Source organism: Mustela erminea, chromosome 3 (genome assembly GCF_009829155.1).
Source record: "Mustela erminea isolate mMusErm1 chromosome 3, mMusErm1.Pri, whole genome shotgun sequence".
Taxonomy (NCBI): Eukaryota; Metazoa; Chordata; class Mammalia; order Carnivora; family Mustelidae; genus Mustela; species Mustela erminea.
The window spans coordinates 125,099,597-125,127,562 of NC_045616.1; the positions used below are offsets into that span (position 1 = coordinate 125,099,597).

The 27,966-nt window shown below is 38.0% G+C and overlaps 1 protein-coding gene across 3 annotated transcripts in view; it reads left to right on the plus strand.

Moving 5' to 3' along the window:
* The window catches only part of ARL15 (ADP ribosylation factor like GTPase 15), a 395,820-nt gene that overhangs the window by 193,615 nt on the left and 174,239 nt on the right, over positions 1-27,966 (plus strand). For all 3 annotated transcript variants that reach the window (XM_032337414.1, XM_032337417.1, XM_032337415.1), the window contains one exon: positions 3,696-3,904. In XM_032337414.1, coding sequence (XP_032193305.1) covers positions 3,696-3,904 — 209 coding nt within the window. The remainder of the gene's footprint in view (positions 1-3,695; positions 3,905-27,966) is intronic.

Below are 27,966 nucleotides of genomic sequence, written 5' to 3' on the forward strand. Positions count from 1 at the left end.
GGTGAAAGAGATGGACCTCATGAGTTGGATTTTGAGTATGTCCCACCTATTTATGGAAAACTTCCATTGAAACCTGCAACCAGTGTTCTTCTCTTTATACTTGATTCTCTGCACACCGTCTTAATGCTATGGCCGCGTTGATGCCCTCTACTGTATTTACAGGCCTTGTTGTAGTTCTTACTACTTGACAGAATTTGAGGATTTGATCTAAAGGGAATAAGGGATTTTTAAATATTTCTTACAGGTTCCTGCTCAGTGATTTGTATAGAATAGTAATTCATAATACTATTCACTGAATTTAATTGGCTGGAAATGTTCTTGGACATGTTCCTACTCTGAGAATTAATATACATATGCACTTAGTACCTTTTATTCTAATAGGTTGCTTCCCACCCTCCTCCCCCCTGCCCTTGGCTTATGTGTAATAGTTCTTTGTTCAGTTCTGTCACCTTCCCAGTCAATGATCCTTCTATTTCAGTCCCGTTAGACCTAAATATATATTTTAGGTGTGTAACCTTGGTCGCATTATGTAATTGTTTCATGTCTTAGTTTTATTATTGATAAAATGAGAGCCATAAGATTATTTGCCTCTTAAGATTGTCAAGGGTAAATGAGTTGATACATGTAAAACACTTAGCACAATCAACATTTATTTTAGAACTGTACTTGGTCAATTACAACTGTTGGTTGACTGTGGATACAAGAGGAGCAAAATCACGGAACCATTTTGTGAGCATTAATGAGCTCTATGGAATTTACAGTAAAGCATGTTGCATATATTAGATAGAAATTGTGTGCTACACATCCTTTAGTAAAATTTTTAATAAATTATGTACAGATATGTTCACGCACTGTGTTTTTGTTTTAAACATTTACCATCAGGTAACACTGCTGCTCCTTTTGCTCCTCAAGCTTATGGATGGTTCTCTAGCATATGGATAATGTCTGGATGTAGCTTGTAGCAGATGCTGTTGGTATCCTACCCAGATCTCCTTTACTGGGCCAGTGCATCCATCTCCCAGCTGCTGCGAGTATTGGCTGCTAATGACTCACACCTGTACCCTTCTCCAGAGGCCTGCCCTTGGCTGACCGTAATTGCCTCAACCAGATATGTCTGGGAGAGTATGAGATCACACCCCTACCCCCTCCTGTTCCCTAGGGGTGGCTCATAGCCAATGACTATACAGGGGTATAGCAGCCCAGTACCACTGCCTTTGGACTGGACAACTTCTGTGGTTCAGTCCCTACTCTAGAGCTCCTCATTGGATCAAGCTGAGTTTAGACTTTTTTGAAACCATATCTTTGCCTAGCTTCTTCCCAATTCTAGCTTGCTTTTTTCACTTCTGGTTTCTCCTGATAGTACTGTCTGTAATTAGGCATTCAAGAAATGCCATCTCAGACTCTGTTCCTAGGGAACCTGGACTAAGGTGTTGCTAATTTCGGTGCCTCTGTTTTCTTAGTTCAGCCATCACTTATGCAACTACCTACCTATCTTAAATAATCTCTGGCTTAATTTTTTTCTTCCTTGGGATTTGTTGTTTGTTCTGCTTTCTTGGTTGGATGTTACCTGATCTGCATCACCCCTATTCACATCCCATATCTTTACATACTGAAGGTTACTCAGCATTAAGTGTCCTTGGTCTTATGACATAGCTGGTTGTTTCAACAAGGTATTATAACAAATACCTTGGATTTAAAAACCTGAAAATTAGTTTTAAACCCTGAGTCATTTACACCTCCCTCTTAGGGTAGTTGTAAGAATTATATGCGCTCTTCTTTTGGAAACACCTAGCACTGTGCCTGAATGTAGAAAGTGCTTAGTAAATGGTAGGTGTTTGGTAAGTGCTGTTTTTGAAGAGAATCACCCAGTCCGGTTGAGGTGCTCTCATCCCGCTTAAGGACTACCTCTATCACAGTGCTTTATTCCTTTATTATTATATTTTTTCCTATTCTTTCAGAAAAATGTGGGCTTCTTAATGTGTCAGCCAGTGGTGTGTTGGCCTTCAGGGGACGAAAAGACATGATGATAGCTGTTGTTGATTTTGATGGTGAAAATACTCCCAGCTTGTCCAGTTTCGAGCTTCCAGTATGATATCCTTGGACACAGAGTTGGAAAGAGATGCACACATTTGGCCCTTGCCAGTTAGTACATGCCGGCTCCAGTCCTTAATCTCTGTACCCCTAGCACTTAGCACAGTATATTCAACCTAGGAGCTAAATATTCAATGGATGGCCAGTATGTAGTTACTGACTGGCTAAGACTTGATCGTATGCACTAAAATGATAAAATATCTTCATCTGATTTTCTTTGTATAACCAATAAGCCTAAACTCCCCATTTCCCACCCCATCCATACACATTGCCGATGCTATTCATGAATCAAAAGTAAAGGAAGCAGTCATCATGATGTAGTGGGGAATGCTAGAGAGGTTGTCTACTCAGATGCAAATCTCAGTTTCGTGATTGACTAGACACATGAATGGGGATTACTCACTTCACCTCTCTTGGCCCCAATTTCCTCAAGACAGTTGGACTGGACTGTCTCTCCAGGTCTTTTAGTCTCAAAATCCATAAAGCCTAATTAGTGTATAATTTCACTTCCTCCTTCCCTCATTTCCCTCATTCCTGTACTGAGCTTCAAGTTATGTATTATGCTGGATATTGGGAATCCAGAGAAGAATAAGATGTGGCCCTGGCTGATGAGAATCTCAGTTTTTAATTTTTTGTAAACACCCCCATGATACCAGGGCCATGAGGATGCTCATTGCCAAATCGGTTTATGCAAATGTATCGAGATTTTAATTCATCACAAACTGCAACACTTTGGTACATGAAGGTATTGTGCTAGTAGTTTTCACTTTCTAGATGGAATTAAACAAGGCTGCTCTGATCAGCAGGTAGTTCTTTTAGAAAATATCAAGCTAATTTTCGTTGTCGGGGGGAAAGAAAAGCCTCTCTGAACAGCTAGGTTACACTGCCCTCTGAGTTAGGCTCAAACTCAATTTATAAAGAGTGGAGTTTATTTAGGGCTAGTAAGCAAAAGCTGAAAACATTTTGAGTTTTGATCTAGAAAGTATCCTGGCTTTTCTCCCATATTTTGATAAGAAAAGTATGAAGGATGACTCCTCAACTTTGGTGGTATTCTTCAAGGCCATATCCACCTGTTGGCTCTCATGCCTTTTTCTCATCAGCTATGTTTTCTGCACTTAATTTTTTAAAAGCTACACTGGTGTCCAGTAGGAATCACTGTTGGGTGTGCCCAACAGTACTGTTCAGTGTTCTCTCAGTTTCCGAAACCTATTTTTAAATTTTTTTTTTATTTTTTATAAACATATAATATATTTTTATCCCCAGGGGTACAGGTCTGTGAATCGCCAGGTTTACACACTTCACAGCACTCACCATAGCACATACCCTCCCCAATGTCCATAACCCCATCCCACTTCTCCCAACCCCCCTCCCCCCAGGAACCCTCAGTTTGTTTTGTGAGATTAAGAGTCACTTACGGTTTGTCTCCCTCCCAATCCCATCTTGTTTCATTGATTCTTCTCCTACCTCCTTAAGCCCCCGTGTTGCATCTTCACTTCCTCATATCAGAGAGATCATATGATAGTTGTCTTTCTCCAATTGACTTATTTCGCTAAGCATGACTGAAACCCATTTTTTAAAAACAGAATTTGTTTTGTTTTTGACAGGGGCTGATAATATCCGAAAATATTGGAGTCGCTACTACCAAGGATCTCAAGGGGTAATATTTGTATTAGACAGTGCGTCTTCAGAAGATGATTTAGAAACTGCTAGAAATGAACTACACTCAGCTCTTCAGCACCCACAGTTATGCACTTTACCCTTTTTAATATTGGCCAATCATCAAGACAAGCCAGCTGCTCGATCAGTCCAAGAGGTATGTCTCATTAACTTGACAACTCTTTGTCTTGTTTGCTGCACTTTCGCCGCCGCCTTGGAATCTGAAAACTTGCCTGTAATTCGGATATGCTGGTTATATTGTTTTTCCACATGAAACCATGATTTTCTGAGAAAGTAGAAAGACTGTATCAATCTATAGAAATTATTGTTTATATATCTTTCTCCACCTGGAAAGCATAGTTTTTGTTTTTTGTTTTCTCGTGTTTTTTTTTTTTTTTTTTAATTGCTTAGCGAAAGTTAGAGGACTTATCTGAATATTTTTCTCATCTATTTTCTCATCTGAAGGCCTGGTTATTGAACACTTTTTTACTCTGCCCGCTTCCTTAGTTCATTCTTTTCTCCAGCTTTTCAAGGAATGCATCATGCGTATTACCATGCATCACTTGCCCTTAGATGTCATGTTCTTGTCCCTTGAAATGCTCACTGTTGACTAGAAGCAATGAGTCCTATTCTGTAACCAGCCAGGCTGAAAATTGATGTCTTATCTTGCAAGTTCTGTGCCACCAAATACGCTTTAATATGGACCCATTGTTTATCTTTCCCCATTTAATTTTATTTTTTAAACTTGTATCTCACCTATAAAAGCATGAGTCTAGTACTGGGGGATGGGGGAGGAATTCAGTGTCTCACCCAGCAGAGTTTCTGATTCGTGGATACTAAACGGATAAGATAGGTGAATAATTTTTAAAATTTGAATTGGGGGGAATTTTAACCTAAGTGCAGTGAAATCAAAACTTTTCATGTATCCTTTACACCTGTAACTTTCAGAATAGGTTTCTCTCCCCTCCTTCAGAAAATTGTGTGCTTCCTTTAGTGACTCCTAATAAGATGAGTAAGAGGAACAATGTTGCCCTGTAGTTTGAAAAATTGGACAAGGAGTTCAGGACGTAAGATGTTCTAACTCCAGACTTCTCTCACACTTAATGTGGGACCCTTGCAAAGAGCTTTGTTCCTTCGCTTGTCTTCTCATCAGTAAGATGGCAATAAGGCAGTTTTCTGTTTTGTTTTGTTTTTTACTAAGTGAGTGGGATGATTTTTGGATAATTCACTTCAGAGTTGACAGTACTAAGCAGTAGAGGGGTATATGTAGAGAATTTTCATTTAAGTTTTAGGAAAATAGTAAAGAAGGCAAGGGTTTCTTCTTAAATAGAACTCATGTCTATCCTCTGTTGCTTCTTTCAGTATTAAGTGGTCAGCAAGCACCTTTTTCCTTTTAGATTTTGTGAAATCTAGATAATATTAAGTGATTAAGATAAAAACAAAGCAATGCAAATCTCTTCAGAGTCATTAACGCACAGATCTTCGGCCTTGGGGTTGTGGTGCCTTCCCGATCTGTACTTAAGGCTTTGGGTAAATCTTTTAACTTCTCAGCACCAGTTTTTCTGTCTCTAGAATGGAGGTAATAGTATCTAATGATGGGTAGTTATGAGTGTTACATTAGTTTGTAATTACAAGGTACTTGCTGAAAATCCATTGTTCTGAGATTCATTGTGGGAAATACTGGTATGTATTAGGAATACAAATAGACTATAACGTTTTATATGTAAGTAATATGGAATATCTCTGTAATAAAACATATGAGATACATATACAAGTGACCTTGTAACTTAAAATTCCTTTATTCAAGTTATGTAGAAGAGCTGAATAATAATTATTATTATTATTTGCTTTTAAATTTAAGAAACTGTTTTTTCTTAGACATCATAAAATTGAAACTGATGTTTTCTTAAAATCAAATTCGCAGTTCAGGGTAATCCTCCATAAAAATTGAATGTCATGGCAAAGAAAGGAAGCTTTTAACAGTTAATTGCTCTGGAATATGCTTTGTGTGTGTTTGCTAGCTACCTTTCATAGGAAACAGGGAGATATCTTTTTATGATTCATCTTTTACTGAGACAGAGGCTGTAAATGTAGAAAATGATTTGAAAATTATTGAAAACTGTATATACTGGTACATGGATGACTTTGACTTTCTATTTATATCAACTTTAAGTGAATTTTCCTCAAAATTTTTGCTGGTAATGGATTGCAAATGCCATTTTGAGAACTGTTTAAGGCATTTTCCCTATGGTTATTTATATAAACACATACTATACAGGTGCATGTTAACATTTTAGGCTTTAACTGAAGACACCGGCAAATTTGATTATAGATCTTGACATTTGTCGAAACAGGTTATACTTGGGATTTGGCAGAAAAAGAAATGGAAGCTTCCTCTTTTTACTCATTGCTTGAAAGACCAAGAGATTTCCTCAGTACAGTACTGTTACGGTGCCTTGTTGAAGTACCCCCAGAAATGTTTTAGGGATTAAATCAATACCTTATTAATAAGTTAGCATAAAAGTGGAATTGTAAAAACTGAATCTTAAACTTTTAATGAATGGTAATCTCATAATTGTTGGGAGGAGGCATGGGTAGAAGAGGGGGTAGGAGATTAAAAAATGAACAAACTTACATGTTATTAGAAATAAGTTTAGAGTTCGTCATCTATTTACTGCTCCTCCTTTCCTTATTATAATGGTATTACATGCCCTATGCTTATTGCTTATAAACATTTTTATTCATTTGTACCTAATTTGTGTGCATGCCGTGTAATTTCCAAGTGCTAAAAGAGATGGGGTTTTACTTTGCAAAATTCCTGTGATTCTGAGGCAAAATTTTGTTCTCTCGGAATCAAGGAAAATGTATTCACTTTACCAAAAGCACTGAACCAGTCTTTGATGCAGTGAAGAAAAGACAAGGAGTCATAAGGGCTTATTGATTCTTCCCCCCTCCCATGGAAATTACTACATTTTGTGCTTAATACATTATGCAAAAAATTTGCAATTATTTATCCTGTCACTTGAGTAAAACTTTAAGAATTCATTTATCGCTTCATGAGGATAACAGGATATTGTTGAGTTTAGAAGCTGGTGAGATTCCCAAGGAGAAACCTGAGTTATCACTAGAATTGCAACGGAGGATAAAAATCTCAGGAGACTGTGTATTTAGTCCCCTCCCCTGCCCTAAGTGTTGCCATGTTTGTGTAGAGAAGGAGTTAAGAAAGGAAGACAATGGTTAAAATTACTTTGTAACCCACAGACAGAGGGCAACATGCCCAATTATTTTGTTACTCTTTTAGAATGCAAGTGGAGTCTTGTACATTGCATAGTTTGCCTTCTGTAATAAACCTGGTAATGACCTGTGTTTCACTTAGAATTTTAAGATTTTACGTTTTGAGAATTGATAGTAGAAACATGTTTCTTAACAAATCATCTTTTTTAAAACATAGCAAAACACTGGGAAAAAGAACACCCTTTACGTACTGTCTGAAAGCCAAGCAGTTCTTGCAACAGATGTTTGTTGTATTCACTTTGGGGAGGTGTAGTTACCACAGTTTTCCAGAATTTACTCCTATCAACAATGTTTCTCTATAGAAAGTATAATATAAAAATCTATAATTAAGTCAAGGGGCCCACGTGTTTCCTTAGGGAAAATTCTAGTCCAATTTAAATAATAAAGCCCTAAACCAAGAATCATCTTAAGGGTAAATAGGTTGGCTTTTTATTTGTATTGAATTGTAATTGTATCTAATTTGTTTTACAACTCCCATAGGAGAGCATACTTCAGTTCTGAAGTTATTTAATAGATCAGGAGGATTTCATGAGAAGTTAAGTTGATATAGTAGCCAATAAATGTAATCCTGTTTTCCCTCTACACGTTGTCGATTGGGACTCTTTTACTTCCTAGCTTTTTGAAATCTTATTTTTGTTTCATTGGGCATTACCGTGTCTTATAAAATGACACATTTTGTTAATGTGAAAGAAATTGTTTAACCTTCCAGCATCTGGTCTGATTGGATATTCATCCTTGTCCTTATTTCGAAAGTATTTCATTATTTTATAAATAGTACATCAAATAATGAGTCAACTGTCGAATATTTTTGAACTCTGTCAAATATTAAAGAATGTGGAAACTGTGAAATAAAGATTTTTGAGGTGCAATTATAGGGTCAAATGACTCTTGGTTCCATGGCTCATTAATTATAGCACAGGAAAATCCAGCTTTTTGATTAGGATGTCAACATTAAGGTTAAAATTTGTGATCAGGCATTTCTCTGTTTTCTTAAAATTGTCATTCAGTTCATTACTGTGATGTACATAGAAAGCGGTGGAAAAGTTCATTTCTATGATGTACATAGAAAGTGGAAAAGAACAAAATGTAAATGTGAGAAGAGCATTTGCGAGTATTTTTACGATGATACAAACATTGCTTTTTTAGCCCATGTTTTGTTTTGATTATACATATTCATAGTTTTTTGAAAAATACTTTTCAATATTCAGTGTATCAGGAATACTTTATCTAGTTCTCCCTTCTTAGTCTATAGACCTCTTCTGGAAGAGACTGCTAGTATGTATTTCATATTATTTGACCTCTACATTTACGTATAATTTGTATTTAAAGGTAATTATTTCTAAATTGTATGCTTGTTTTCCTTCCTACAAAGGGTCAGAGAATTTTGAAGGATTGAAATGTTTGGACACTGTCTGTAAATAGTAAGACTCTAATTTAAAATTTTCATTCTATATTCATACTGCTTAACAGTGGAGCGGTGTTTTTGGTTTTGTTTTGTTTTGGTATTTCTATGAAGTAGCGAATATCATCTCTGCTTTTACATGACAAATTTTTTACTGGAAAATACGAAGCAGCATTTAAGTCACATAACATACTTAGCTTGGTTTATTATTACTGTGTATACAGAGAGGAACGTGTGTGTGTGTGTTTTCGTACAATAATGATTGTAAAGTGTCATATACTTTAAATCTTAGGAGTCTTCCAAGTATCTTGACCTGTGTCTTGGCAGCATTTTAGAATACTGATTTGATTTCACATAGAGCAGTGTACATACCTATTGTGTGAGCAGTCTGAAAATTCCCTTGTGGGACGTATACTTATTCTAAAATGATATGAGATACAAATTGTTTTTTGTGCATTCCTTACAGATGTACTTTTCTCTGTTACAGTTTAGTCTTGGGGAAACAATGAGAGGGTTTGGAAGTCTGTTTTCCAGGGAATGACTCTGTGGTCTCCTGAAAATGTTGACTAACGTGCAAGAGAAGCTGAAAATAATCATCATTTCGGTAGTTAGATACATTTATAAAAATGATGCTTTTATATTTTAAAGAGCAACTTTTAGCAGAATACCAAAACAATATTCCATTGTACATTCGTGTATTTACTAAATATGCACTCCTTGAAAAAATGATTTTGTATATTTGACTTCATGGATTCTAAACCTGGCTGCTTTGATCTTACCATTCAAGGGATCTTGTGGACCTGTATTTCTTGCACCCACCAAGCAGTAATCGTGAGAATGTGCCCTGCTTACTGAAAACTAATAAAATTCCCTTTAATGAGAGTTACATCAGGAAGGTCCATCCTGTTGAGAAAATTATTTAGGTTGGATAGCAAAGTATAATACGTTTAAAAAATAAAACAAGAATTAATTCATTATGTTCTCTTTTAAAACCTCCATTCCTCTTTAGTTGGCCACATGCGTATCTTTGTTTCATGTAGGGCTGGCAAATTTTGGTACCTCTTTCCATTCTTACTCATATTTACTGTCCACCTCCAGATGTTTCGCTGCACAGTTCTCCCACCTCTGCCGTGCCTCTCCGTTTCCTGACTCTTTCCCCCTGTTCCTCAAAACAGACAATTAAGAACCAGATTTCCTATCTTCCATGAAATTCATGTTAAAAACCAGTACTATCTTCTAATTCCTTCTAGGAGCAGATGAAATACCACTTATCTCTTATGTTCTGTGCTTGATAATTAAATTCCCTTCTCTTTTCTCACTCACATTTAGCTGCTGCCTGCTATTTCTCTTTCCCTGGGAAAACCACCTAACAATTATAGGTGACATCAAGAAGTTGCCGTGGGGGGTGCCTGGGTGGCTTAGTGGATTAAGCCTTCAGCTCAGGTCATGATCTCAGGGTCCTGGGATCGAGCCCCGGATCGGGCTCTCTGCTTAGCATGGAGCCTGCTTCCCCTTCTCTCTCTGCCTGCCTCTCTGCCTACTTGTGATCTCTGTCTGTCAAATAAATAAATAAAATCTTTAAAAAAAAAAAAAGTTTCCCTGATCTTCCTTTTTTTTTTTTTAAAGATTTTATTTATTTATTTGACAGAGATCACAAGTAGGCAGAGAGGCAGGCAGAGAGAGAGAGGAGGAAGCAGGCTCCCCGCTGAGCAGAGAGCCCGATGTGGGGCTCGATCCCAGGACCGTGGGATCATGACCTGAGCTGAAGGCAGAGGCTTTAACCCACTGAGCCACCCAGGCGCCCCTGCATGTCTTCCTTTTGACTCCCAAAGGTATCCTGGGCATAACCAAATCATAATACCAGCATTAATTGCCTGTAACTGTTCTGTCTATCCCTCAAGATTGGAAGCTCTTTGAAGGACAGGAATTCTGGCTTGTATAAGTCTCTGTGCTTAATTATATGTTGTTGGAATGAGTACAACGTTGGAGTCTTCACGTACATGCCTGTGCTTCCCTCCTGGCTTGAACGTCATCACCTTCATCCAGATTCCTTAACTACCCAGTCTGCCTCCTGTTCCTCCACACCAAACCTGACCTTTAACTATTACTCCTAAATCGCATCTTCTGTGAAATTTCACCACTCTGCCCATGGTAATAGTTCTCAAAGGTTCAATCTTCTGGCTACCAGATTTACACATCTTTGCTTTCTTGTATTTTTATGTACTTGTGTTTGTCCACTTGAGGACCTGGCTTATACAAGGTTGCTGTCTCCTTCCCCAAATCCCTCCTAGAAAGTGGCAGGACAGCTCGACTGAATAGTATTCCTTTAATATGTTTTTATTAATTACCTGTATTTTAAGTATATAGAGCTTATTTTCAGTTGCTAGCAAAGCAAACTTTACTTTTGCTCTTTCTTTCTGGTATATGATGAAGCTCGGTGGGCACCTAATTGAAATGGTTTTAAAGCAGTACATTCAATTTATTAAGAACAAATCTAGTTTTATCATAAAAGTGCTTTACATTAATGAAACTTAAGGGATTTTTTCATTTCTTACACTTAACATTTTTCTTCCTGTACATATGCAGGTATTTTACAGTAATGCATCATAACTACACAATTAGACTTTGACTTTTTCCTTTCTGGGTCTTTTTTTGAAGCACTAGGTATTTGAGTGGTCGTAGTGGTGAACTTCACCCTTTTTTCAATTTTGTATTTTGTAAAGATTAATTTTCACAAACTCTTATTCAAAAAAGCCAACAAATGACTCTGAGGCAAAAGTTTACAGAATCATTTCCTTGGCCCTAGTTCCACTTATTTATTTACTTATTTCATTTGCAAAAGAAAACTCAGTTTACTACACATTGCATAGTGTACAGAGTTAATAAAACATTTGTCGAGTTAAATGAATTTGAAAATAGACACATGGTTAATGTCAGTCAGGTGCTTTGAAGATAAAAAGCACAATAAGCGTTAGTTATTATCATTATGATAATTATTTTCATTATTATTATTACATAGTGTCTGCTTAAAAATACCTTTGGTTACTCCGGGATGGCTGAGGCTAATGAAAGGGGTTACCCTGCTGGGTTTTATCCAGAAGTAAGGAGTTGAGACATAAGGCACTGAGTTTTTGTTTTTTCTTACTAAATCAAGAGATGGTTGTTCTTTTTCCTAAAAATAAAACAAAATCCTTTAATGCAAAAGCATTGGAACTCATTTTGAATAGTTGGAATGTTCTATAATCTCGAAAAACAATATTTGAGGAATAACTCGGGGTCCTCCAAAGGGCTCTGAAATCATAGACATTGGTTTCTAACTAGTTGGAACCCTTTATTTCTTAGTTAACTAATTAAAGAAGTTGTATAGAGCTCAAATTTATAAACTAAGAAGAGGGCATAATTATGGGAAGAAAATGTGAAAATTTAATTATCAGAAAAATGAAAAATTATATTTTGGGGAAGTTATCAAAATGTAGCTAATTACATGAATTAACTCCAGTGAGAATATTTCCAGGAGGATTATTCTTTAGAAAGAAGACTCTAAGGTTAAGCCAAATTCCTTATAGGACACTACAGCAATTGTCATCCCAAGTCAGAGATAAAGGAAATATCGAAACATTTTAACAGGCATTTATATGAAAGTCAACTGTACATCCAGCCTCATAATCAGGAAGACATTAGTGACATGTCTGAAGAAGACATTCCCTAATATTATTGCAAATTAAATAAGAAAAGACCTCAAGAGAATGAAAAGAGAAAAGGTTCCTGGAGCCAATGAATTACAATTGACAACCTAAAGGCAGTTGAAGAACCAATTGCTGGAGTGATTGCAAAGCTATTCATAGTGTGCAGCAGACAGAGCACACCAGAAAGCTGGAACAATGCCTTCAGTTCAGCAATATTGCTTCAAAAGAATGGAAAGAGGGGAACGGGAAGAGCCACTGACCCCGAGACCAATTTCCAGGCAGCTGCACAAACTATATACTGTAATTAAAGGTTTTGACCACTAATCACAGCAAAGCCAGACTACAGAAAGTCTAGGGAGCCAGCAAGGTTTATAATGAGGCAGACATCCTTAACTTAAAGCATGGAAAAAGCAGGTAAGAAAACCAGTCCAGTTTTGGCAGTGGCTTTGAAAAACTTTGCTGTATTAACACAAATATGAAAATCACATATTTTTGGCCTTCTTTCCTCTAAGACCAAAAATGTGCAATGCAAGATACCTGCTTTCATCTTTTGAGATGAACAGAATACTCTGCTACTTAGAAACTGAAATTTTCTCCTTGCTGCTTTCTTTTCCCCTTTACCTGTAAATCAGATGTGCCTTTGCTGCAAACAGTGAGTAGCCGTGTGTCGTGGCACAGACGACAGACTGCCGCTCAGAAGTAGATGCTCTTCCTGTGTTCTCGGGCGACACTGGTAGACATGCACTAACCCACGCCGGAGTACTTAAGCTATAGAACCTCTTTCCTCTTTTGTTGATGGATAATCCAGAATCTCTTTTTCTTTCTTTAGTAATATCTCTTGATGTAGACATCCATGTTCAGCCACAACTCTGTTTAAGTATTTATGTAAGACCTTGGAGAAATGGGCTATCTAGTAGTTTTGAATGAAGGTACAGTACAGACTTCCAGTACAAACGAGAAGGTGTCAACGCAAGTTTACTGCACAGAAGTGGCATCTCACTTTGAAGATACCACGTAGTTCTCCCCTGACTGGCCTGTTAAGATCTTTGCTGTGTTTTATGTCACTGTATCCAATAGTGAAATGGAAATTACCTTTGTGGCTAGAAATTCTGAAATCGAAATTTGCACCCTTAAATCCCTGACAAAATAAAATGACAAGTATTCTGTGTTATAAAGGAGGAGTCCAGTAGGGTTTTATTTTGTTTTATTTAGGCTTAGAATGTGCCACATTACAGGGTCTGGATTCATTGTGTCAAACGTGCTATGCATAGATTGAGCTTACTGAAATAAGAATGTTCTGTAAAGAATGCTTAGGTAGTAAACAGTCCCATAAAATAACTGGAATTGTTTTCATCAATGATAAGTGAGATCCACTAAACTCTACGGGAAGAAGGTTCTGCATATGACCCGTGAAATAATTTGGAGGTTCCATAGAACATCATAATTTTAACATGTAGAATTTGTAAAATACGATTTATTTTTAGACTGTGGTGATGACTAATAATTTGTTGAGCCAAAACGAGTCTTTATTGAAAGGGGCCAGAGTGGAAAATCTGGGTAACTCGTGTATAGTTTAGACAAGGAGAACAAAGAAATAATGAAATGAAAATAAGAGCTTGGCAGAGGAATCCTTAGAGAAGAGCTAGTTGAAGAGTTACAGTTCTTAATGGTGCTATGCAAGAGATTCTCTCATGATGCTTTCATATATTGCATTGAAGAAAAGACTGAATAATCATTAGAGAGATCCTAAAAAATAGACCAAAGATGGTCTTGAGATAGAGGCATAATTTATATGCACTAAGTAGTATCGCTATTACGGTTATTGTCATTATAGAGAAGCAAATCATTGTGCCCAGGCAGATGCCCTAATTTTCCAAAACATAAATTCTTAAGAAAGAATTTTTCTTATTATATGTAAGAATATTTACATTTTACTCTCTTCTAGAATAGTTTCCTTTAAAATGTTATTTGCAATACTTACTGAAAAGATAATCCCAAATATCTGAATTATTTAAATGAGTGGGAAGAGATTCATTAAGTGTTAAAATGCATGTGTCTACATGTTTGAGCAATGAAGAGAGATGTCAATTTCCCACATTTGTATATGGACTTTGATGTTTTTCTTTAATTAAAGCTCAAGTTTGGACATCTTTCTGTTTTTCCTTAATTAATAATGGCTTTTTAATGACTTTTATATTAACAAGCAAATTAAGCTCATTTTTTAGCTGAAAATGGGAAAACAGACTTTAAGGTAAAACGTAAGATCACCAGATTGCTTGAGCCTGTTATAGGTAATAACAATTCTTTGTTAATATAGTTCTCTGTTTTATACTTTACCAGAAGCTTTTCTTTTTCTCTCTTATGAGCCTTTTAAACTACATCAGCACAGTTTTCTGCTCTAGGGAAATACAGTCTTTAATGATTCTAGTGCACAGTGCCCCTTTAATTATTCAGAACATTTGGTTCTAGCAGTGTAGATGTAGAAAGTATGGGATATTTTGTTGAATTTGTACTAACTTCATAGAAGGCCCTAGACATTGCTTTTTTTGGTAAAACACTTGAGATGAATCTGTGTTTTTGTAGTTTTAGCTGTTAAAGATGGAATACAAAAATTGTAATTCCTTTAGTACTTGTTCTTATTTGGATTCTAGTTAGTCAAGATTTTGCCATCTGGTTCTTTAGCCATAGTAAAGCTGAATTGAAAAATATGTGCTATTAAAAATGTCATATTTCTAAGATGTTAAAGCAAGAGATGGCTATAATTGCTGGGTTTACTTTCACTGAAATTATTTTTGGAATAACATCTCTTCTCCAACTCTGCTCACAAATATGTATGAGTTTGTAATGAATTGTGGTTGACATTATTTGATCCATTCTCTGTCAGTTAAGATTATATGACTGCCGTCCTACACATAAAGCGTGTGCCTGTCATTTTCATTTGGCTCTCCATGGAATATTACATAATCTTTAAAAATCCATTCATTTCAATTTTAAAAATCCATCTCATTAAAATTACTCTAAATGACTAATAAAACCACATGGTACAATTTTTTTTAAAAAGATTTACTTATTTATTTTAATGAGGTACGTGGGCGGGGCAGAAGGAGAGAGAGAATCCCAAGCAGACTCCTTGTTGAGCAGGAAGTCTGGACACGGGGCTCGATCTCTTGACCATGAGTTGTTGACCTGAGCTGAAATCAAGAGTCGGACTTTTAACCGACCGAGTCGCCTACATGCCCCCACATGGTACAATTTTAAGCACTGTATACTTTATAACAAAAAAGTATACAGTGAAAACTATTCCCTGTTCTCCCCATGTGCCCTGGTCTGCTGTATCTTAAAACTCTCCACCTTCAGCCAGACTACTTGATAACCAGACTTTGTCAAAAGGTTAGAAACACCAATTTAACGAATTTTGCTTAAGAACATAATGAAATATGGACTGTATATTAATGAACGTAATTATCTTTGAGATGGTACTTCTAAGACAGGTGCAGTAAGATACTGTAATAATTTCGGGAAAGTTAATTTTAATACTTTATTTTCTAGATTGTTACCTTGAGTTTTACGCCTTTTATGGGGTGGGGGGGAAGAATTTATAGGGAACTCCCAACTCTGATTTTAGGAGGATGTATTTGGAAGTATATGAGGATATGTATCTGAGGAATCATACTTGAATGACTTTAAGTATGAAAAATTTCAAAGATACAGATAAGTACAAAAAAAAATGATATAACAGTGAAATCCATCCACCCATTATCCAGATTCAGCAAATTTTAACGCTTTACCATTTTTATTCACAGTTTTTCCTTAAAGAAACAAGTCTATAAAAATGCATTTTCAAAGTCCCTTCCCCTTGCTTCTTCAGAAGTGAGTGTATCTTGAAGTTAGTATCTTTCCCAACATACATTTTTATACTTCTAATACATATGCATGTATTTCTAAGTAATATACAGTAATGTTTTGTGTGGTCAAAATTTGCATAAGTGGTGTCTTAGAGTGTATACTTTGTCATGCTTTTTTATTACATTTTTTGAGATTATATAATACATGTAAATCTAACTTAGTTATTTTCACTGATATATTATGTTCCAAGGCATGACTATGCCATAATTTTATTTATTTATTCCTACCGATAAACTTGTAGGTTGTTTCTGGGTTTTTGTGATTACGAACAAAGCTGTTGACGAATATCTCCATACGCATTTCCTTGTGTATATATGCAAGCATTTCTCAAGTGTCTAGATGTCAGATTGGAATTGCTGGCGCTTAGGATATACAGACATTTAATTTGATGGGTATTTAACTTCGCACTCTGGGCATAGAGGTGACAGGCAGTAAGACTCTGAGGTCAGACCATCTGGGTTTAAATCCCTCTTACTTTGACAAGCTGCAATAATATTGAGCAAAAACGTAAATCCGTTTCCTCATCTGTAAAATGGGGATAATCCTAGAACCTACCTCAAATAGTGAGGGTTAAGTAAGGATCAAGCACATAGAGTGCTTAGGATTAACTGTGTGCTCCCCAGGGCCTGACGCCTGCCTCTGGCCAGAGGTGTTAAGAGGATTAAATGGCCCTTCTATCTGTGCCTGGCATAGTGTCGTGAGTGTTTTAAGTACAGAGAAATAGGACAGAAAATGCAGTTTTAGTGACTGTATGCTTTTATACTTTGGAGAGTGCTTGAAGACTAAATTCTAAATACCAAAAAATATTTTTCAAAAGCAATGAAGACCTTAACTCTTACTTTGGTTAGATTAAAAAAGAAGCAATCAGTTTATTTTAACTACCATTCATATGGACTGAGTTCTTATCAAACTGGTTTTTTATCACTATGCTGACAAAATGTACTTTCTTCTGCTATTGTGAGGAAACCAGGAAAATCACATCTTCTGGAGATTTTGCCCAGTGAAACTGATTCTAAAGTTTGTTCTTTACGGTGTTCCAGATCATTCTGCCTTAATTTTTAAATTTGTCAGTTTTGCAATAGTGTTAGTAGCTCTACCTCAGGGAAAAAATACAAAAGCAAATGTAGAAGCCTGTGCTTTGCTGGTGCATGGAAATGAGGGAGATGCTTGACAAGCCGAGAACCTACCTGCAGATTTCTAGGTTTCTGTGAGGCCCCACAGATGCCCAGAAATCTCCTTTTTAGAGCGTGTCACTTGGTGTGTTCTCATGATGTGATTGACAGGCTCGTTGTTCCCTCTTTTTGAAGGCCCAAGAGGTTACTCGGATTATTTGAGAGTGTCGTCGCACTGATTCTTACGTTGAGATTGGAATAGAATCTCAGGCCTTAAAGGTGGATTACTCTGCATTACTTTTATTGCTCTTCAAGTGTTTTTGGAAATATTTAAGGGTCCTCCTAAAAACTGGATTTCCTGGAGTGTGTTTTCTTTTGGGGGAAATTTTAAGGATTAGTCCTAGACTTTCTGAAAGCTCAAAAGTTAACCAAAAGGACCTGATTCAAAGAAATTACTTAATTAGAAGAAGGAAAAAAAAGAAAGAAAGAAAAAGAAAACCAGGCATAAGAGAAAACCCCCATCGCATCTCTGTATTCCTTATAATAAATCAGACCTGTGTGTGTTTTTAACAAAAACGAGGGTGTGCTTTTTTTCCCCCTTCATTCTCTGTTTCTTTTGATCATTGATCTGGGTGACCCCACGCTCAGGGTTTTTTTTCTTCATTTGACATGGACAGATTTTTGAAGTATAGCTCTCCTTTGGGAACCCCGGGCAGTTCCACTTGACTAACCTGTGATCTAATGAGCAGTAATGCGGGGTTACAGTGGCCATTTTGTGTGCTTTGAGGAGGATGGCTAGACAGAGTGGGAGGAAGGCGATGTCTGCGGAGAAAAAGAGAGGCAGGGTGATCGAACAGTGTGAAAAAGACTTGTTAGCCCACATTAGTTTGCCTGATTTACTTCACAACAGGTCAGGAAAGGCCAGCAGCAGGGTTGTCGTTAAATTGCAAAGTTGAAAATCCTGGTATTAGAAAGCTTTGAGATCTCAGAGTTAGTAATTCCAGAGTTGGTTTTAACTCACCTTTGAGTTGCAACACACAGGGTGGTGTCAGACTTCTCTTCGGTCTCTCCATAGATTTATGAAATAATTTTGGAACCCTTGATTCTTGTTGAATGCTGCACACTTTAAACATCTGTCATGGTTGGGCCGTTCTCCCATGAGCTTGGATGTGAAAGAGAAGGCAAACACTGAGCGAGTCATCGCACCTTTTTTTTTTTTTTTTTAATGCCTGATGTGTGTTCAACCCTTAATGAGGGACCCACGCTTTCCATTTAGAAATGTTGCAGGAGTGCTTTTGTGAATTTCTATCCTGATCATTGAAGGAGGCTCTTAAATTTGTCCTGTGCGTCTATGCTGGCGGACTCTGATAGAGGTCTGTGTAAGTGTGCACGTGTTCGTAGCTTGGCCCCACAGGGTACATTCAGAGTCATTGAGAAAACCAAGTTAGGTTTCAGGATCCTCCCTTCTCCACCTTAAGCTTAAACTGGTATATTTCACATCTCACTGTTGTTTAGGCCTTTTACATGGAAACAAATAGATAACTTACCAATAAGTCCCCCAGGTTCCTGGAACGTGTTGCCCAGCTTTTAAATGTTATTACAGGAACCTAAACATGATTTTCTTAAATTTATGATGGTTTTTTCTTCACATTCAAAAGTCTGCATATTACCTCAAAAAAGTATAGTTATTGATCATAATACAGCTTTTGTTTGACAGCTGTTTCCGCGAGGCTTGTCACTAAAAGACATCTCCCTGTGGGATTAAAGAGCAGTTGCTATTGCCACCTTTTTTATTTGATATGTAGAGAGAGAATATTTAAAACCTGTGTCTGAGAGCCAAACGGAAGCCCCTGCAAGTGATGGACAGTGGGACACGTGATTGCTTCTTGCCTTGGGGCAGAGAATGGATGTGGACTCAAGTGTATTCTTTGTGTCCTAAGAGTCCACAGAAGGCGGATTGGCCTGCTCTTTCAGTCCTGGTTCAGGTGCTGTGACTGTGCTAAGGAGAATTGCTCAGTAGAGTAAAGGTACATCAGGCCGACGGAATTTAAGCTTTGTGTAGTGACTTTATATGAAGACTCATCTGTAGAAACTCCTCCTTACAGATAGGCCTTCGCATCTGTCTATTGGCAAAGGGAAGTTTCACAAAGAACAATGACCTTGCTTCAGAAATTTAAGCATACTTTAGTCGTTTCTAAAATTATTATCTAATAAAACAACTGTTTATTATTTCAACCAGTATTTTTTCTGTACACTTGCCATGTGTAAAGAGACACAGAGATGGATAAAATGTGGCCTTCCCTCCAGTCATGTACATGTAACCGATGATCACAGTATATTATGGTATGAGCCAATAAAAGTAGGTTCAGAGTACTGTGGAAACACAGGAGAGACTGAAAGGAATAAAAAGCAATGTGTGTAGGGCACTGTGTGTTTCACCTATGGTGTATCTGGTAATTCTCGATTGTCCTGGGAAAAGGGTATTATTTCCTTATGAAATAATAAATCACCCAGGATTCAACTAGTGACCTGAATCCATGTCTTTGGACTTAAAGGCATTTCCTCCTTTGACTATACCACAACGATCTCTTGTCGTTGAATTAAAATAAATAAAATAAATTTTTAAAAAAATATGTAACTTAATTTTCTTTTTTTTTCTCTTTTTCTTCCTTCCTTCCTTCCTTCCTTCCTTTTTTATTCTTGAAGTCTTAAATTCTTCTTTAGAATGTTTCTTGCTATTTGGACAGGCCCTAGCTACCAATTTGCAAATGAGCCTTTTTTTTTTTTTTTTAATGAGCTCCATCAAAATGAAAGTAATATATTGAAGAAACTAAGCCAGATATGTTTTTATATATTTGTGAAACAGAATGACTATTGTATTCCAGTACTTGGGGGAGATTCTGCTGATTTGGGCTTAACTTACATCCAGTTCATCTTGGCTTTTAGAAAGAACACAAGACTGAATTAGAGAGTTGAGGACACCAGAAGCAATTTCTGTAAACAGCAGACCTCCTCCCTAAGTTTTCCTGGCTGTAACCCACTTCCAGCAGCTTTTAGGCTCCATTTATATGTTTCTGTTCTTCGATTTTTACAAATGAGACTCAAGAAGGGAAGGTGGAAAAGAGTCTTTGGAGACAGATGGAACAAGTTAAGAAAAAGAGTGGAGATCTAAAACAATAGGTCATATTTGGGGAATTAACCATTCTAAAGAGAACAACAAATTTTCTGAATGTAACCCTTGATGTTCTTGATCGGGAAGCACCCTTCAGAGAGTTGTTTTTTTTTTTTTTAAAGATTTTATTTATTTATTTGACAGAGAGATCACAAGTAGGCAGAGAGGCAAGGGGGGTGGCTGGGGGAGAAGCAGGCTCCCCGCTGAGCAGAGAGCCCAATGCGGGGCTCTATCCCAGGACCCTGAGATCATGACCTAGGCCGAAGGCAGAGGCTTAACCCACTGAGCCATCCAGGCACCCCCTTCACAGAGTTTAAAATGTACTTTTGCATCAGATAATAGTTCCCTTTTTTAGTACCTGTTATGAAATACTCCCCCCCCGCCCCCCCGTAGTGTGATGGAGAGGACAAGGCAGACTGGCATTTTAGGTCAACTCCTCTCACCTCAAAGTGCCAGTGGATTCCTTAAATTCTCCCTCCCTATAAAACGCTGCAGGCCCACTGAGGGATAGAACACATTAGAGAGTATCTCTTCACTCGCAAAAGAATTCCGAGTCTTAACTATATCACTGTTTTCTCTGCATACTAGAATGGCACCGTATCTCTACTCCAGACGTAGCTGATGTTCTTGTTAAGAGGCTGCCGATCTGCCTTTTATTGCGTTGGCAGATAATTCCCTGGGGAAAGGGATCTGTCTCGATGACTGGTGTATGCATCGATACCTGGTATAGCTCCTCAAACATAGTAGGTGCTCCGTAAATACTGCCAGATAAATGACTCCATGCCTGCGGTCGGCCTGGCTCTAGTGATCACGGCGGACCAGCTCCCTTCCTTGGTGCACTGTTCCAAGGGGGCGGTTTTCAGAACTGTTGTCTTCATAGTAAGCTAACAGTGGCTTATAAAGATGGATGAAATAAAAGATACAGATTAAGGTAGCATTTCTAAAAACACTTTAAAAATCTTTAGGAGCATATTCAGAGAAAACGGCAGGTCACTTAAAATACCTATCTGAAGTATGTACCCTGTTACCTTTTTTGTTACGGTTGTTTTTATTTGTTTCGACTTTCCGTGTGTGACTCTTGAGTTAAAATTCTTTCATGATGTCCTATGAAGACAAAATCCAGACATTTCTGACAAGATTTTGTAGAATTCTTTTTTTCTGTACACTTTAAGAAATGGAAGCGCATTTACTGTATTGGAGACATGTGGCCATTTCTAAGAAGCTCTAAATCAAAAGCCTTAGGAAACAAGTCGCGGTAGACCTCAGAAGTTTGGTGAACATCAAGATTAACTGGTATGACATTTGCTAAGGCAGGTGGTAAATGTCAAAAATGTATCTACCGGCCCTGTATGGCGTATATGCGTCCAGCCTTGAGAACCGTTGTGTCTCTGGGGTAATCATCTGAAATGCCTTTCATCTGTTTCACTAATTGTTACACAGACTAAACCCTGTTGAGAAACCTCCACATGGAGACCACACTGAAAATACATCTATGTTTAAAGGTACAGATTAAAAAAAAAAATGTGTATATGTATTCACATAAACTAGTACTTAAATCAGTCTGTTTCTATAGCAGACCCTTGATACCTATCAGAGTATATTCTAAACTTCCCTCCTAGAGGAGTCACTTAAATAATGTATAACATTGATCCTTAAGAGAGGAAAGAGTAAGTTAAAGTTCTTTCTGCACATTTTTCAGAAATCACTTCCATAATTAATATTTCAGAAGAGGTTTGACAACCCATCCGTCTTTTAATGGATAGAATATGTATAGGAAGCACAATTGCACTGGAGACCTTTTACAGTACCTTCTGCCTTTTGGATTATGAGAATCTGAAGAGCCACTAACGGAAATGCTAGCTCTTTATTGAGGAAAGACGGCGATCAGAGTTGCTAAACATGTGCGAAGTGTGTGGGGAGAGTCAGGAGGCCCTTGGAGCATCCTCACCCTCGGCCCAAAGGCTGCCCAAGTCTTTTCAGTTCTTGTTAGGCCAGGTTTGGGGTGCTGCTTTGGTCTCAGAGGGAGCCCATCGGGATCCAGAGAACACCCTGGCTTAAGCTTTTGGCCCAGTGCCAGGATGTCTTTCATGTTTGAGTCGAGCCATGGAGCGCGCACCTTAGAACGGAGCAAACTCCCTAGATGAGACTTCTGTGAGCGTTCAACAATAGACACTATTCTAAGCGATTACCAAGAATTCAATTACATGTCCTTTTCCACACTAAAGGGCTGCATCTTTAACATCAAAGCATGGCTTTGTGTTTGTCCATCACTCATCCTTTATGAATACTTCCTTTATGTCTGCATTGAAATGTGCCTATAAAGTGTATGTATGTGTATGGGATATAATTATGAAGCAGTTAGACTTAAAAAAAAAATACCTCAGTGTGTATGAATGCTGTCTGCTAAGCACAGACTTTTAAAATTTATGACCTACTGTGTTGCAGGAAAAAATGATAAGTGGTATAATTTGGATCTATTTTTCTAATTAAAATATATCTAGATTTCAAGATTTGTGCCATTTATAAGATTTAACAGAGCAAAGAACAGCCTGAGGATCTTCTTTGTCGGGGTTATGACTGAGACCTGGTCAGAGATCCTTCTGGAAGCCAGCCCAGTAAGGGAGAGGAAAGCTTGCTGAAGTCTGGTGCTTTAATGACATTAGGACTAGAGGACAGGGGAGGACTTAGGGGAAATAGAGATGAACACTTTCAGGAATAACACAAAGCCAAAGAGGTTGGTATTCCCCATGTTTAAGATTACCATGAAAGGCTCTGTTACTAGGTCTCATTTCAAGCCATGCCTCTTTTCCCATTGAATTGGGCCTCTGGTATATGAGCCAGACACAAAAACCTTTATATGTGTTTTTGTGTTTGTTGTTGTTGTTGTTTGTTTGTTTTATTATTTTTTTGCTTTCCTGTCACCTATCACTATTTAATTATGAATTTGTGCAAGTGTCATATGTGTGTGTTTCATTCATCCATTTGCTCGTTTATTCACTAACATGTATTTACTGAGCACCTGCTTACGTAATTGAGGCAAATGAATTTTATTCTTTTCAACCAAACGTCTTCTTCACCCAGGGTACTGACAAGAATATCCCAAGGATTCTAGGGCCAAATACCAAAAGAATTCCAAGTAGGTTTTGGGCATCACTTGGAATAAATCTACAGCATCGAGCTTTGAAAGGAGATTACTTTTGTATGTGTATTCTAGCCCTAAAAATTCTGGGGTCAGTAGGTATAGATTCCATATCCTAGAGTTGTTTGTTTTAAAGCTTCGGCAGTCTGTCCATCAGCCACACACGTAAGTAGCTGGAGGCAGGGGAGGGAGAGGAATGTACGGAAATGTGTCTGACTCGGGATGTCTCGTTTTCCAGAATTCCTGCCAAGGGCTGGCAAGCCCAGAAAGGCAGAGGCTGGCACCGTTCCCTGTCGCTCCCCGCCCTCCATGGCATCCCCCATCAGACGCCTGTTCTAGGCGTGACCTAGATTCCCTAGCTGATGCCTGGGTCCAGCAGGGCCCATGGCTTTTTTTTTTTTTTTCCTTCCCCCTCCTGTTTCCTCATCTCTTCATCTCAAGTCTTGTTCAGCCATTAAGTTAGAGAAATGCTCCAAAGACCTGTGCCAAAATGTGTCTGCCCTTCTTCTCCATGGCACATGCCCAACTGTCAGTTGACAGGTGGGCCTACCACCTGGGGAACAGTTAACTTCCCACAGCAGATGGAGGTTTGCTGGTCCCGGAGAAGGCCCACAACTGGGTTGTTGGAACAGATGCTCTGCAGACAGTCTCTGGATCTCCGTTTTCCTCATCCTCCTCCGGCTCCGCCTTCCCTCACTGTGTTTGTGGACACGAGCCGAGCTCCGTAGCATGACCAGTTTCCAAACTTAAAATTTCTCTACTGTCCCTCATGTTTGAGTAACCATCTCCAGCCCCTTCCAAACTTGAGAAAGTCAGCTCTAAAAACAGAGATGAGTAGAACTATAGAATTAGTGACCTTAAAAAACATAGGTTATGGAAACATTTATGTCCACATTTGCCAAGAGGTGGTTTGGCTGATGTTGGGAGTGTTGACACTTTAATTGGCTTTTTCACTTCTCGATAGCACAATTTGGATTTCAATGTATTTACGGTAGATGGTCATACATAAAAGTAGTACCTTCCAGATTTTCAAAGTGTGGAAGAAGAAGTTCCTCTGTGGTTTGATACATTTCCTTGTTTTATTGCAAATAATTGAAGAAATGTGAAAGTGGATTCCTCTGCTTTCCAACCTAGTACTTAAAAATTTTAGAGGAAATTTAATCTTGTGAAACTCTTGTTTTTCAAATAAGAAAATACTAGTGTTTTCAGTCCTGCCTTTCAGCCATAAACCATCTGCATTGTGACCAATGACTCATCAGTTTTAGCAACAGGAGTCTCTACGTATGCCGTCCTGTTACAGACTCTTACAGATGTACTGCAGATGTCACCTGCGGAGTTAACGTCCTCCTCCTAGGGAGGGTACCATGGTAGACTTTTTATCTCAGCATTTGAAGGAGTTTATCGTTTCTGTCCATCATTCTTCTTTCCTTCCCTATTGTGCAATCCATGAAAAATGAAAAACTGTATAGGACATACACATGTAGTTTTAAAGAACAGCAAATTCTGGTGTCCTCGCTGGCCACATCAAAGAGCAGACCACCACCAGGGCCTTTGTGTTCCTCTGCTTTTCATTTGTACTTGTCCCCCTGTCTCTCTACCCACAGGTTGTCACTGTCTTAAATGTTCTGCTGCCTGTTTCCTTTTTATGCTTCTGTCATATATGGATCACTCTATATAATCCACAGTGGTACCTGTTAAATATGAGAAATTTACATTTGTGTATTGATTTTTGTATCTGGCAAACTTGCTAGACTGTTAGTCGTGATGACTTACCTGTATATTCTGGAGTTTTTCTGCATGCACTAATTTCATCAGCAAATAAGTTTTTGTTTCTTATTTTCTGTATCTCTCTTTTATTCCTTTTTCTTATTTTCCTGCACTGGCTTGGGTCTCCAGGACAATTTTGAAGAGGATTTGGTGACAACAGATTTTCTTATCTCCTTCTGGCTTATAAAGATGTGGCTTAAAGCATTTTTCATTTAGGTATGGTGTTTGCCTCGGGCTGCTGATTTATTTGTGCATTTATTTAGATAAATGCCTTAAATTCAGTGAAGGATGAAGGGCATTCTTGTAAAAGATGTCCTTTTCTATTGTGAAGTGGGTTTTAGTATGAATGGAGGTGGAAATTTGTCAAATGCTTTTTCATAATTACTGGCAGGATTATGTGCTTTTTCTCCCCCCTATTAATAGTAACCTATTAGTGTGGTAAATTACCTAAATTTATTATCGACTATTTAATCACCTTTGCATGGTATTAGATATGATGGCTACAGAAGAAATGTCAGAAGTTCTCTATTCTTAATTAACTTACAGTCTAATTGAAGAGACAAAACATGATTAAAGAAAAGTTAATAGATGCCACAAGGGTATATTGTAATTTGCCACATTAATGGGGCTTTGAGTTCAGTTGGCAAAAACCGTTGTGGGCTATAGTGGGCCGAGCCAGCTTCCTGGAGGGGGTTCTGGAGCTGACACTGGAAGAATGGTTGTTGATCTTTTTACAACACTTTGAATAGCCTTACTTTGGTTTACCAAATTACCTGCTTTTGGGGGTTTTAACACTGATTTCCTTATTGTTTTTTCTTTTGAAGATTTTATTCATTTATTTGACACAGAGAGAGAGAGGGGGAGAGCAAGCACAAGCAGGGGAGTGCTGAAGGGAGAAGACTCCGTGCTAAATAGGAGCCCACTGTGGAGCTCCATCCCAGGACCCTGGGTTCATAACCTGAGCTGAGGGCAGACACTTAACTGACTGAGCCACCCAGGCCCCCCCATAACATTGATTTCAAGTAATTGTTCATATGGGGTCGTATTGCATTACTGAATTTTGCCTGAAAAACCACCCTTAGGATCTCCTCCATTCCTAGCAGATGTTTTGCTGCTGCCCACTCTTTAGGTCATTCGTCCCAACCTAAATTTGCTGCCACAAAATAAGCTTCATAAATATTTGGACTTCTTTTTTTCTTAATAAACTATTTGATTCTTGGGACCGATTGGGAAAGAAGACTAATTAAGAACAATTTAATTCATCAAATATTCATAAGGCACCTACAATTTGAAAAGGAGTCTGCTAGGCCCCTGTGTAAATTACTAATCACCCTTGCCCTCTAGAAGCTTCCTGCCTATTACAAGAGAGCTTAGAGTTCAGGGAGATTGTCCTGTGCACAGTGAACATAACCTAACTAACGCTCTGATTGTTTTTCTCACCGGGAATGACTTTTGTGTCGGTGGTTTCAAGAGGATTACTCTGCCGCCAAGCAGGCTGAGAACATCATTTTCAAGGCAAGAACAGCATTTTCAAGGCAAGGACTGGAGGATGCTTACTTTTCAATGGCCAAAATAGATTATTTTTCATTATTTTGTCTTCAAGTTCTGTGTGTACACGAATCTTCTGTTTTATTTAGCTTAGTCCTGCAGGTGTTTTTGTTAAGTTGATTCTGTTATTTGGTGTTTTGTTTGTTTTTTACAATTATTTACTCCACATTTTCTGCCATTTTAGTCGTGTGTGTATATATATATATATATATCTCCCAGTTTTGACAGTCCTATAAGAATCTCTTCAGTCAGTCCCACTTTCTTCACATTCTTTTGCCTTATTTACATCCCTGTCCTGTCAACTCCTTAGTTGTTGTTGTTGTTTTTAAAGATTTTATTTATTTATTTATTTATTTGACAGAGAGAGAGAGAGATCACAAGTAGGTGGGATTTGGGGGTGGGGGTACAGGCTCCTGCTGAGCAGAGTGCCTGATGCGGGGCTCGATCCTAGGCACCTGAGACCATGACCTGAGCCAAAGGCAGAGGCTTAACCCACTGAGCCACCCTGGAGCCCCACAACTCTGCAGTTTTAAAGTGAATTGTGTTCTTCATTTGTTTGTTCTTCCTGTGTATTGCTCCATTTTCTCATTGTTTGTCACTTTTCCATAGGTTTTCTGGAAATGGCCATATTGGTTGGCAGTGAATCTTGCCATATTAACGTGAGAATTTTAGTGGATGGTGCCCAGGATGCATCATATTTCTGTGGCTGTACAGTCAGCAGATATCCAAAACACAGTGCCATGATTATGCTTATTAATATTTGAAGCCACTTAATTTCATTTCTGGTGGGTGTAGATGCGGTAACAGTGTTCTGGCTCCTTCCATTGTTGGCACTGTACATGTGAGCAATGCTAACAGCAGCCAGTCCCATGTTGATGTTTTAGCAGACTGGAATAGTTGTGGCCCAGTGTCTCTGCCATTCCTTGTAGCTGTCCAAACCAGAGGTGCTACTTCCTGCGAGTAGAGAATTCAGAGAATCCAACCATAACGTGCTTTTGGTTTTCGCTATTAAGGAGATCTGGGACTATGGATTGCTAAAGTAGCATAACATTCCTGGTTTAGTTTAGAAATGGAGATTGAACCTCCAGTTGTCAGCAGTACCATCAAAGGCTCTATGAGTCAGAGTTCAACACCTTTCTTGTGCCTACCCAGTTTTAAAATAAAAATAATCTCTTCATCCAGCCTTGAATGAA